This window comes from Rattus norvegicus, chromosome 4, assembly GCF_036323735.1.
Source record: "Rattus norvegicus strain BN/NHsdMcwi chromosome 4, GRCr8, whole genome shotgun sequence".
Taxonomy (NCBI): domain Eukaryota; kingdom Metazoa; phylum Chordata; class Mammalia; order Rodentia; family Muridae; genus Rattus; species Rattus norvegicus.
Window position 1 is genome coordinate 78,344,334 of NC_086022.1, and position 13,625 is coordinate 78,357,958.

At 45.0% G+C, this 13,625-nt stretch overlaps 1 protein-coding gene across 5 annotated transcripts in view; it reads right to left on the bottom strand.

The window, feature by feature from the left end:
* Positions 1-2,981: 2,981 nt before the first annotated feature.
* Positions 2,982-13,625, bottom strand: part of Zfp777 (zinc finger protein 777) — a 30,406-nt gene continuing 19,762 nt past the window's right edge. For 4 of the 5 annotated variants that reach the window (XM_063286613.1, NM_001109348.2, XM_063286612.1 and 1 more), the window contains 2 exons: positions 7,337-7,588; positions 2,982-4,584 (listed from right to left, as the gene is read on the bottom strand). In XM_063286613.1, coding sequence (XP_063142683.1) covers positions 3,407-4,584; positions 7,337-7,588 — 1,430 coding nt within the window. In that variant the 3' untranslated portion in view covers positions 2,982-3,406. Of the gene's footprint in view, positions 4,585-7,336; positions 7,689-13,625 lie in introns of all 5 variants that reach the window. The other variant, XM_063286614.1, reaches the window with a different exon arrangement.

Sequence of the window (13,625 nt, forward strand, 5' to 3'; positions counted from 1 at the left end):
TCAAAACACTAAAACCAGAAAAATAACCAAAAAATCCTGGAATCCTGGTTCCCCATTTCCTTCTTGTGACTCTGGGCTACAAAAATTCTCTACGCCTCAAATTCTTCATTTGCAGTAGATGTGGGCTGGAGAGACAGCTCAGTGGTTATGAGCATTGTTTGATTTCCACATGCTGGCTTATAACCTTCAGTACTCCAGTCCCAGATGATTCACACTCTCATGTGGTACACAGACATACATGCAGGCAAACAGTCCTGCACTAAAGATAAAGGAAAAAAAACAAGTGGATGTAACATAGCCTGAGAGCCTGAAGTCACAGTGCGGGAGTTTCTCTATCTGGTACCCATCCACATGGGGCAAAAACTCCAGGCAACGTAGAAATCTGAAAGTCTGTCTTGCTAATTACATTAAGGGCATCCCAGGAAATCAGGATGGAAAAAGCTCGCTCTGGGAAACTCAGACAGGTGGGCTTCAGCCCGCAGGAACTAGATGTGGCTGAGAGGCCAGTTTTGACTGTTACTGTCACAACAGGAGCACAAAGCAGCTGCTTGGTTGGACTTAAATGTCCTCTCTTCACAAGTGAAAGTGTTCTGCCTCAGCAAGCGATTTCCCCACAGGCCTTCTTGCCTCAGGAACTGACTTCTCTAAAACTGCCATGACTCTCCTTTCAAAACACAGAATTCCCTTCTCAGTGTGAGACAGCACAGGCCTGATGACCTTTGCTCTTTACCAAGCCAACCTCCGTCTCCCAGCTTTACCAAGTTACAACACCTTTGCTTAAGTTAAGATGAACGAATCAGTAAGCTTTTGAGTTCTTAGTAAGACCACAAAGTCTGCACTAGGTATTTTTCTTTCTTTGTTATTTAAGCCTCAGGACGATGTAACTTGACCTTGACTTAATTTAACAGATAAGGAAATGGATGTTAACTAAGGTGAAAAGCCCTAGGCTTTGACAGGATTTGGTTGAACTCCTTAAAAACAAAACAAAACAAACAAAACCCCCCAAAACTAAGTTTCCTCAGAAGGAAGACTCTTAAACCTCCTTTCTACTTGCTGTATGTTTCAGTAACTTTGTGGTTATGAAAAGAATGCTCTTAACTTGGATTCTACATTGAACTTCATGCACAGTCTACACTTAGATAAATAAAGATCTTAGGTGACTATCAAACACCTCCAAGAGACCTTAGTCTCTCTTTGGAGCTTCAGATAGCCTGGTGTCCAGAGGAACTATTTCCTCTGCTCTCCTTTGACCCCTCACCCACTTCTGCCACTTGTAACCCCTTCCTATGGTACTCAGCTGGCTCTCCCAGCTATCTGACACCCCCTCCCCCATCCAATCTGCTCTGTGTTGTCCGCTGACATCATGTCCCTCACCTGTTCAAGTGGCAATGATTTCTTATACAATGTCTAGTTAAATTCCACGGTCTTAAAGCCTTGGATCAAAGATCTGCTTTGTATTCCTGGTCCACTGCAAGCCAGTGCCTAGACTTTTTTCCTACAAAGCCTTCTCAGGCTTAGTGGACTTCATCACAGGAGACTTCCTGTCACCTGTTAGTTCTTAAGGACAGCCTACTTATAAGTCCTTATAAAGAAATTCTCCCCATTCAACAGATTCAGCTGATTGTGCCACTGGATGGGGAGCCTTTGCTCCAACTCCTGCCGGGCAGTCTACTTTCTGACCCACACTTGGTGTTTGCTGCACACTGATGTAATACCCAGGCCGGTACCTGCCCTAGGTTTCTGCCTGGTTCTAGGGCCTGGCCACTTCCTTTCTTGGGGAGATCTCTGCTATCCTACCATCATTCTGGACATGTGCAAATAAAAGCAAAATTATATCTTTGTGCCTCAGTTTATCTTGTTTTTATTTTTACATATAAAGAGACATGACTTATAGTCACCTTAAAACCCACATTGGGTCACCTTTCCCTCCAAAAGCCCCTTGAAGCTCCCATTAAATAGTTTGTCACTTGCTATGTCTAGCTTCAACAGGCTCTCCTCTTCAGCCAGTATCTTTCTTCCATAAGCCTAGCTTCTAGTAGGCTGAGCTGGACTCAGCCCACTGTCCCTTCTGATGACTAAAATCTTCTCTGGCTACCTCCAGGCCCAAAGTATGTGAACGCAAACAGCTCATGGTCAGTATGATATGCTTGCAGTTCCTTTTGGAGATGGAGCAGAAGTGGGACAGGAAATACACAAATCATTACAACTGCGTCCAATACATCTTCTCAGCACCTTCAAATAGAGAAACGTGTCCTGGACTGGAGCGCTGGCTCTGTACTTAAGAGCTCTGTGGTTACCTTCTTGCAAGAGGAATAGAATTTAATTCTTAGCACCTATTTTGGGTAGTTCACAACTGCCAAAGAGTACCTCTGCCGTCCGTGTACTCGTGTACGTGTACACACACACACACACACACACACACACACACACACACGATTAAAAATAAAGGAAGAGGAGGAGGAAAAGGAAGAGAAGGAAAAGGAAGAGGAAGAGGAGGAAGAAGGGGAGGAGGAGGAGGAAGGGGGGGTTGGAGGAGGCTGTCCTGATGGTGCTATTTGTGGCTATTCCATAGACCATACTAGAGGCTCCCTCACTCTTCTACTCCACTCCTGTCAGAGGCTTTCCAAACTACCAGGAAAGGACAGGCCCCGTGGAATCCCCCAGATTTTGCCATAGGACTATCTTTTCTGATCATTCTCAACTTGACCATCACTTTCTCCCTGATCACTCTGGTCAATTGGGACCTATTACCCACTGAGATACCACAGTCCAGGTAGACTTCCCCAGATTCTCTCCTTCAAGTTGGTCAGCGTCCCTCCTTTAAATTTTATAGTCAGCAGCACCAATTTTCCTCCATCCAGCAGACAATGAGTTTGAGAAAAGATTGGTTGTCTGTCAACTGATATTGGGCACATGTACCTTGGGCCACTTCAGCCCCTCCCCTTACAAACCAAACAAGAACAGCAAACAGGAAACACTCGTCTTTTAAAAATTACTCTATTATTATCAAATAGAACCACAGTATCCAAAAGGTAATTAGAAAGTTCTATTCCCGACTAAATGGCCCTGCATCGCGCCTGCGAGTGGCTGGCAGCCAAATCACTGCCCCCGTGCAGATTGTTTTCATCCATTTTATTGTCAAGGAAATTAACAGCCTGAAGGGGTTCCCCAGGCCCAAGCGCTCCCCCCAGGGGCCCTGGGGAAGCAGGCAACAAGCGACCTGGTTTCACTACCCCGTCCTGGGGAGAAGGGACGGGAGAGGAGAAGGGTTCACAGCAGAAGGGCTTGGGGCGCCCCGCTCCCGCCCACTGAGCTCAGTCTGGGGGCAGCCGAGGTACCTGTCCCAGGGGCCTTAGACCCTTGCACCTGGCTGCGCATCTGGCCGGGGCAGGGGCGGGGCGCATGCTCACTCGCCCGTGTGGGTCCGCAGGTGGTACTTGAGGGACTGTTTGTAGCGGAAGCACTTAGCACAGTGCGTGCAGGGGTAGGGCCGCTCGCCCGTGTGCGCTCGCTGGTGCTCCAGCAGGTGGTGCTTCTGTGTGAAGCGCTTGCCACACTCAGCGCAGTGGTAGGGCCGCTCACCCGTATGGATGCGCCGGTGCTCCAGCAGGTGGTGCTTGCGGATGAAGCTCTTGCCGCACTCAGGGCAGGCGTGCGGCCGTTCGCGCGAGTGCACGCGGCAGTGGTTAGTGAGCTTAGATTTCTCACTGAAGCTCTTCTCACACTCCGGGCACTTGAAGGGCCGTTCACCGGTATGAGTCCGCTGGTGGCGCAGCAGATGCGACGGGCGGCTGAAGCTCTTGCCGCACAGGCTGCAAATGAAGGAGACTTCGTGCTTGCCAGCATGCACGCGCTGGTGGATCACCAGGCTGATATGCAAACGGAAGCTCTTCTTGCATTCTGGGCATGTGTAGGGCCTCTCGCCCGTGTGTGTGATCTGATGCTTGGTCAGGCTTGACTTGTGGCTGAAGCTGCTGTCACACTCTGGGCACTTGTAGGGCTTGGGGCCTCCACCACTGCCTGAGCTAGGCGATTTGGGACGCGGCTTGAGCGAGTGCTTGGGATTGAAGGCTGATCCGCGCTCAGGGGAGGCGTAGCCGCTGCGTACTCGGTGGATGCGCTGGTGCAGCGTGAGTTGCTGCTTGTGGCGGAAGCTGATCTCACACTCGGCACACTCATAGGGCCCCTCCTTAATGTGGTTACGCTGGTGGATGATGAGGTTAATCTTCAGCCGAAAGCTTTTGCCACACTCCATGCAAGTGAAGGGCCGCTCACCACGCCGGTTTCGCTGCTGCTGGCTGGAGTTCCCACGGTTCTCACCCAGATGCCGCTCACCATGCCCATGCCCATGTGTATGCCCATGAATGCTGGGTGCCAGCCTCTTCACTGCTGGGTTGCCTAATTGCAGGGGTGGGGGGCTTTCCTCGCCCTCGGGGGACATCTCCCCAGGGAGGGGAGTCTGGTACATACTGGCCTCGTACCTCCCAGACAGCTGCCCAAGGGATTGCAAGTGCTGTGGCAGCTCATCCTCCTCTTCCTCTTCCTCATCCTCTTCCTGCTCCTCTGTCTTTATCACGATCCCCTCTGCTCCAAGGTTAAAAAGAAAGCATTTAGCTATTGTCTAGAACACCCATATCCTGGATAAGTTCAACATGGCTTCAACCTCACCAACACACTTTGTGCTATACAAGTTCACACACACGTAGACACATGTATTTGTCCACTTTCCTCCTTTCAGGAAATCGAGTTTCCTGTCCCATGATTCCTACCATCAGACAACAACATGAAACCCAGAGCTTCACAGGGTTCTTGGAAAAGAAGAAGGGGTAACGGCTTCTCAGCCTCCTGGCAGTCATAATGGTAAGCTGCTGGAGGACTAGTCTCCAGTGGGGAACCAGCCTCAGGAACTACTACTCCCTGCCTGAGCTTGCCCTTTTCAAGGACTCAGATTTGTGAGCCAGTGAAGCCCTTGGAGCGCCTGGGGCTGAGTACCTGCCAGTGGTTACAGCGTGTACTGCGGACCTGACCTCTTCTCCCTCTGCATGGCTCTGCCTCCTGAGCCCAGCCGGGGTTTTCTCATGGTGCCTTCATTCACCCACCGCTATCATTTCTTCCCTACTACTTCTCAGTCCTTGTCTTCTTTTGTGATCCTGACCTGTGAGTGACATTCAACACCAACTGAGCTTCTCTTTAGGGACATTAGTCTCTGTCTTCTGTGGCGACTTGGAATGTGAGGCAGGTCTCATTGTGCAGCCAGGAACAAGGTGCTTTTAAAACACCAGCCTTAGGCCTGGTGACCTTCAGAGTGCAGTACCTACCACAGATGCATGACTGGTGGATTCCCTTTACCTCCAAGCCCCACTTGTCCCCACGGACCTAAAGAATGCCAAGTTCTACAGGGCCCCTGAGAACCTAAGCAACTTCTAACTCATTTGAATTTCTTCAGGTGATTTTTAGTCAGTCATCTGGAATTTCCTAACCAGTGTTAATTGGAGCTCTTTTGTTTTGTTTTTGAGACAGGGTCTCTGTGTAGCCCTGGCTGACATTGCTGGTCTCTGCCTTGAGTGCTGGGATTAAAGGTATGGGCCACCAAGCTGAGATATTTTTTGGTTTTTGAGAATTAAAACATTCTTCCCTTCCCTTTCCTCTCTCCAAGCTCTCCTTGCTGTCTTTCAAATTAATGGCTTCCTTTGAAGTTGCAATTACATACATATACATGTGTGTCTGTGTGAATATTCCTAAATGTAACCTACTCAGTCTGTAAAATATTACTTGTATATATGTTTTTAGGACTGACCATTTGGTATATCAGATTTTTAAAAATTATCTTTCAATTGTGAATCGTGTGTGGCTCTGTGTGTGTGCATACATATGTATATATACACACACAAATGCAGGAGGCCATGGTGGCCAGAGCTGTCAGATCATCTTGGAGCTGGAGTTACATATGCTGGGAACTAAATTCTGTCCTCTACAAGAATAGTGTGTTCTCTTAACCATCGAGCCACATCTCCAGCCATTTTTTTGATTTCTAATGAGATCTTTTCTAAAGCATTTTAACCTGTCCTCTTAACCTGAGCTGGAAGAGGACAAAGTCAAGCAAGTATGGCCACATTTCACCACTGGGGTATCTAAGCCCAGAAACCAAAGGATGTTTCTAAGTAAAGTAACAGGTCACAGGCCATCTGGTTTGCCTTCACTGACAGGCAAAGTAAAGGAAGCAATGCCTGTGGTATAATGGGGCTCATGTTTTTGTTCAGAGGTGTGTGTGTGTGTGTGTGTGTGTGTGTGTGTGTGTGTGTGTGTGTGTGTGTTTTAGAGACTGAGTTTTTCTGCAGTTCTGGCTGTCCTATGTAGATCAGGCTGGCCTCAAACTCAAGAGAGCCACCTGCCTCTTCCTCCCAAGTGCTGGGATTAAAGGGCTTGGGCCACCATGTCCTGTCTTGTTCAGTGTTTTGCGTTTGTTTTTGGTGACTCCTCTGGCACACGTACTGTAGAACTTCTAAAGCAATGGATCTCCCCTTTGGGAGTCAAACCACCCTTTCACAAAGGTTGCCTAAAATTATCAGAAAACATAGATATTTACATTAGGATACATAACAGTGGCAAATTTACAGTTGTGAAGTAGCCACAAAAATATTTTATGGTCGAAGTCATCACAACCTGAAGAACTGTATTAGAGGGTGCCATATTAGGAAGGTTGAGAAACCTGCTCTAGCGTGTAAACTGCGGTGCTCAGTGGGCAGCACAGGTGTGCTGTGTGAGCCGCAGTCGCACCTGGCCGCTGCGCTCTCATCTGAATGTAAGCATTAGATCCTGATCACTTGACCACGGTTGCCATGAGGTTTTTATTAATTGAAAACATACCGGGGCTGGGGATTTAGCTCAGTGGTAGAGCGCTTGCCTAGCAAGCGCAAGGCCCTGGGTTCGGTCCTCAGCTCCAAAAAAAAAAAAAAAAAAAAAGAAAGAAAGAAACATGCTTTTCTTGCAGGGGGTTAGCACACACTTAATCCCAGCACCCAGGAGGCTAGCTTGGGCTACTTAGGTAGACTTTTTTCTCAAAATCGACACCCCCCCCCCCCCAAACAAAGCAAAACGGAAGTAGCAAACTCCAAACTCATAATGGTGCTGGGATGAATGGCAAGGAAGCTGGAGCTCTGCCACTACCTGTATGACCTTGGACATGTTTCTGACCTCATTTGCTTTGAATTCTTGTTTGAGCCAATCTTGAGCAGAACAACTTCTTTGCTAGGTAGGAGATGCTAATACATTCTCAATTTATTAGGACCACGTCCTAGGAGCCGGCCCTCAGCAGCCCCACCCACCCAGAACTTACCCGTGCAGTTTCTCTGCTGCACCAGCATCTGCTTGAGCTCACTGAACTCACTGGAGCCTTCAGTGGACTCCTCTAGCACGTTCTCTTGGTCCTGCATGTCCAGGTCTGGCTGCTCTCCACAGGGGTCACCCAGCTCTGAGTCCTGAAAGCCGTGTTCCTCCACTTGTCCCATCAGCGGCTCTGGTGTCTCCAGACCTTCTGAGCCCTCATCGTTGGTCTGCACCTCGATCTTAATCACGATGCCATCATGTGCTGAGGGAAGGTGAGGACACACAGAGCAGTCATGGCACATCCCCAGGTTTCTACAGTCCTAGCATTTACATTCCAACTGGTCTTTTTTTAAAAAGAGACCCTAAAAAATACAATAGAGTTAATGGTGAGCAGAAAGAATTTTCTGGACACGTTGTAGTCTTGAATGCTAATACAAATTAGAGTCAAATTACAATAGATTAAAACTTTATTCTCTACAAATTGTTTAGAAAATCATTTTACTTTCCAAGTCAGGCAGCCAAAACCCAGTTTTCCTTGTTGGTCTATTCACATACCAAAGACCATAAAAAGGTGAGCTGTCTCCTCACTCTGGCCTGTTTCTGAGAGGCACACTTGCAGGAGGCCCTTCACCTAGACCACATTATCGTCCAGCACACTGCACGACTGTGAGCGGGGTGTTTAGCTTTTGTCGGTTAGATAGAACACCGTTAGATACACGGCTGTAACATTCGAATTTACTTGTTCCAGTCTATAGACCAACTTCAGATGGGCTTTATAGATACAGCATCATTCTATGCAAACAGCGATATGACACATTTGCTCTTCTGTGCCACCTATTTTCTCTAACAATTAGCTTTCTCCTCTCACTTCTCCTTCAGGCCCATGAAGATAGCTCCAGTATTAACCAAAATTGCATCCATGATTATACAGACAATTCACATCAGCTTATATACATTTATTTTTCCTTGGGTCACTGTTGGGGTAAAATAAAACAGCCTCTTTTCCTCCTCTGTGATCAAACATAGAAATTCCTTTATGCTGATTTCCTATGGTGCTAACCACTCTTTAAAATGATGCAAATGTCACACACTCTGGCTCATGCTATAATTTATTAAATTATTCCCAAATGGAAAAACCTTCGGGGGATTGGGGATTTAGCTCAGTGGTAGAGCGCTTGCCTAGCAAGCAAGCGCAAGGCCCTGGGTTCGGTCCCCAGCTCCAAAAAAAAAAAAAAAAAAAAAAAAAAAAAAGAAAAGAATGAAAAGAAAAACCTTCAGGTTCTTATCTTTTGCTACAGTAAACAATACTACAACATTTGCTTACACCCCCAATAATAAAAGCGTTGCATTTCCATGAGTCGCTTAGCAATGTGACCACAGAATCCAAAAGTTAAGTATTTTTAATTTTGGTGGATGTTACCAGATTGCTTCTCAATGGCTATGACAGCTCATCCTTCCACTAGGGGATCCTTTCCCCACACCCCTGACAACAATGAATGAATATGCTCATTTTTTTCAACGAATATAAAAAGTGGCAACTTATTTAGATTTTGATTCTATTCTTTTGTTTTGTTTTTGTTGTTTAAAACAAGGTATTGTGTAGCCCTGGCTGGCCTGGAATTCAGAGATCTGCCTGCCTCTGCCTCTGCCTCATGGGTGCTAGGATTACAGGCATGTACCAACAGGCTTGGCTAATGCTATTTCTTGGAGAGGGTAGTTTGAATATAATTTCCCTTATCTATTGGTCCTTTAGAAGGATTTTTGTGTAGTGAGTGCCACCTATTTTTTTTTTCCCCTAGAGATAAGCTTGCCCTTGGGACCCATCAAGAGTATAGGTCACCTTTGGCTGCATGTGCTCCTCAGCACTGGGCTGTCTCTCTAACTCCTATTTTTCACTTTTGAGAGAGGCTCCTGTTAAATTTTCCATGCTGTCTTTGAACTCACTCCAATGTAGTCAGGTCTTAAATTTGTGACCTCAGCCTCCCACACTACCAGTCCTGGTGGTCTGGGTACATTTTGAGTATTTTCTAAAGGTTCACATGCCACCTTTAACACCCCCTGAGACAGAGGGGTGTTAAAGACAGCTAGACCGGGGCCATGGCTCTTGTGAAGGCAGAGATGCTGGCTTAGTCATGACTTTTTCTTCCTCTCATCCTCAGGATACATCTGCCACACTATGATGTGGCTGGGGCTTCTAAGAGTAATGAGGTGATGGCCACAGGCTCTTGGAAGGCAGAACTGTAAGCTTCACAGACTTGCTTTCTTGTCTAGCTTCAAGGGCTTACTCTGCAGCTCAGGCTAGGCTGGAACTCAGGGTAAAGCCCAGGCTGACCTCGAACTTTGATTTTCTTTACCTTTATCTCCCAAGTAATGGGAATATAGGGGCATATTACAAATGCACAACTATTTCCTGTATAAATTACTCCTCCAATCCTCCTTCCTTCAACCTATATCCATTCGTGTTGCTTGTTTTTACCCTGCAAGTCCTATGGGTTGTGCCTTCAAGCCTATATTAAATTATTACATCCTCCCAGAAACATGACTTCCCTAATTGAATAAACTCCTGAAAGTATTTTACATATTATTCCCTAAAGCAAAATTTAAAAACTATGGTCTCTCTGGACCTTTGTGAATAAACATTTAGGCAAACTGGTCACCATTGTGACCCTTGGGATGCTGGGACAGAGGGATGTTACTAGTTTGAGACCAGCCTGGGATACAATAAGGTGGCCTAAAAAAGTTACAACAAAATGTGATTTGTGGAGTAAATATTGAGATAGAAATAAGCTATTCCCTCAAAACCTAATGTCACCAATGGAATCTAAGATCCCCAGAAGTTTTAAATCCATCATTAATTGCTTTAAAAGTGCTCAGATACTGGGTTCGGTCCCCAGCTCCGAAAAATAGAAAAGAAAAAAAAAAAAGAAAGAAAAAAAAGTGCTCAGATAATTCCTCTTCGACAGCTGGGCTCGAATCCCTTTCCTCTCCGAGCCTCTGTTCCCAATCCCACTTTACCCACAGATTGCTATCCTAACAGTTATCCTAACATTTTCACCCTTAGAAGCCTTTTGCTGATTACCTCATCAGCCACAAAAATGCCACTATAAATTGAAAGATAATATTGCCTTCATTTCTAATAACCACAAGATTGTGCATGTTCACTTCTTCCTGGCTGAAGTTATCCTCAGTGATGACTATTCAGAATGATAAACAGCCATCTAATATGGAAAACAAGAAACGCTGGAAATGAATCTCTTCTAAGGACAGGTAAGCTCACTTCGTAGAGAATGAACACAAACTCTTACTACAGGACAGATCAGAGTCAGGCCTGCTCTGTCCTTTGCTTTTCACAGATGCAGGCCCTGTGGAACTCCATTTACAGCAGCATGTGGGTAGGCTGGAGTGTGTGCAGTTAGGAAACACCACTTGATTCTTTGAATTTACCCTGAATTACATGCTACAAAAATCATGTGGTTAACATAGTATCACGAATTGTTCTTAATGACCCATTGGCTGACAGCTGAACTATATTCTTTTAATTTTGTTGAAAGCAAAATATTGGAAAAATCCTAACTTGCAATAGGACTGCCATACAGGTCCAAGGTCCTCTGCCAGTCTGGATGATCTAGGTGGTGACCCAGAGGTTTACACCTCAGAGATCTCCCATGTAAGACTGGTAAGACAGGAGGTGCCTTCTCATCTTTTGTGGTCCTTGGGATGGAACCTGGGATCTCATGAAAGTCAGACACGTGTATCACTAAGCTGTGCTCCCAGCCCACGCTTTACTTTTTAATTTTTGAGACATACACCTTATGTGTAAATAATGAAATCTTATTAGTTTTGTACTAGAGAAAAGCCAGGGTGTGTACATTTTACAACTGACTGAGCTGAGGAACAGCTGTCTGCAGACCTTTGAGGCCTCACATACCCTTGTGAGGGGCTGGGTGGTCAGTCACACAAACCATTAAATGTTCTAGGTCCATATCAACTATGAGCTTTTGCTATTAAATTTTTTGCTATGTAGCCCAGGCTGACCACCTTGAACTTCAGGTTCTCTTGCCACAGGATCACAAGTGCTGGGATTACAGGTCTGTGCTGCTATGCCAATATTTTGTTATTTTATCACAGCTGTCCATTTGCATGCTCTTGTGTGGACACAACCTGAGGGACAATTAGCTGAGTCAGGTTTAGAAGGTGGGACATCTGGAAAAGAGACAGGAACTCTGGGAGAGTTAGGCTCAGGGAGATTTGCCACTGAGACTTGGAGGGAGTTAGATGTACGGAACTGAGGAGAGGTAACTAACCAGCCACATGGTATACACAGAACAGTATGAATGGATTAATATAAATTGAAAGCTAGTTGGGGAGCAAGCCTAGCTCAAGATCCTAAGGCCATTCATAAATAAGTAAGCACCACGCCATTACTCAGGAACTGGGATGGGACAGGAAAAGACCAAACAGCTGCATCACTGAATCTGAGGACCCGGGGGACACACACATGTCACTGTACCTATTTGTGACTGCTTCTCAATCTCTGTAGTCACTTTTTATAAAAACTGTTATGAAATGGGAAAACAATCCTTTGGGCTGATTTTTAATATATAAAGGATTACTTGTTAATGGAGCTTATGCAGTGTTATATTTGAAGAAACTTAGTTAAAATATTCTTTGTTTAGTATTTTTTTGTTCCCTAGGGCAAAAACTTTATATTTCAAATATTTTGGGGTGTTTTTGGGGGGAGGTTAGGATTAAGTCTAGAGACTTTTGTGTTTGAGTACTGATCTGTAACCTCAGCCCTCTTTATTTTGAGACAGGATCTCTCTGGAATCCTGGTTATCCTGGAATTCACTATGTAAACCAGGCTGGACTTGAACTCACAGAAATCTGTCTGCCAGCTTTCCAGGCACTGTGATTAAAGGTGTGAACCATGGAACCCTGCTCCTTGTTTTTACTTTTTTAAAAAAAGATTTATTTATTTCACATATAGGAGTACACTGCAGCTGTCTTCAGACACACTGGAAGAGGGCATCAGATCCCATTACAGATGGTTGTGAGCCATCATGTGGTTGCTGGGAATTGAACTCAGGACCTCTGGAAGAGCAGTCAGTGCTCTTAACTGCTGAGTCATCTCTCCAAACCCCTCTTTTTACTTTTGAGATAGCAACTAAGTTGTCTAGTCTGGCCTTGAGCTCCAATTTCCTCATTTTCCTAATTAACTTCTAACAGTTTTTAGTAAGCTCACAGGCCTAAGAACACAGCCTTATGTTCATAGTATTTACTGAGTAAAATGCCTCAATATTTCTGTAGTTGATGTGAAACCCAGATAACATAAAATGACTGATTAATCTCAATTCATTAAAAACTTAAAATAATTATAACACAAGTATTAATACTATATATAAAAGTATTCACAAAATTAAGAAAATCTCTTTTATAGATATGACAGATAAGAGATAATACTTTTGGTTTTGTTTTTCGAGAGAGAGGTCTAATTATGTAGTCCAGCCTAGACCTCACAGAGCTCTGTTTACCTCAGTCTTCCACTGCTGGGATAGGTGTGCACCACCATGCCTAGCATGTCACTAATATTTAAAGAACCGACACACCCAGCACAGCCTTTATAGCTTAGCATAGTAGCAGTCGGGAGAGCTAGAGGAGGTAGGATAAGGAGTTCAAGGTCAGCCTGGGGGCTATAACAGAATAAGACACAAAGGTGAGACTTCATGCATGAGTACTACTCTTCTGTTTATACTTGTGGTTCTTTTTTTTTTTTTTTTTGTTCTTTTTTTTTCGGAGCTGGGGACCGAACCCAGGGCCTTGCGCTTCCTAGGCAAGTGCTCTACCACTGAGCTAAATCCCCAACCCCTATACTGGTGCTTCTTAAGCTGTGGGTCGTGACCTCTTTGGAGTTGAATGACCCTTTCACAGAGGTTGCATATCAGATAGCTATATTACAATTCATAACAGTATCAAAATTACAGTTATGGAGCAGCAAGAAAATAATTTTATGGTTGGAGGTCACCATAACATGAGAAACTGTATTAAAGGGTTGCAGCATTAGGAAGATTGAGAACCACTGGTTCATACCCATAGCTCCTACAAGTTACACAAAGCTAAAAACCAATTATTGGCCAGGGTGTATGGCATTATTTTCACATTTAGATAAAGGTAAATAGACTGGGGTAGTAGTTGAAGGGCATTTGCCAATATCTAAGTAAATGTTTGTATGTGTATATCCTTTGATCTAGAAAATCCATTTCTGAAAGTTTTAGATCATTGCAGGGATCTATCTACTTATA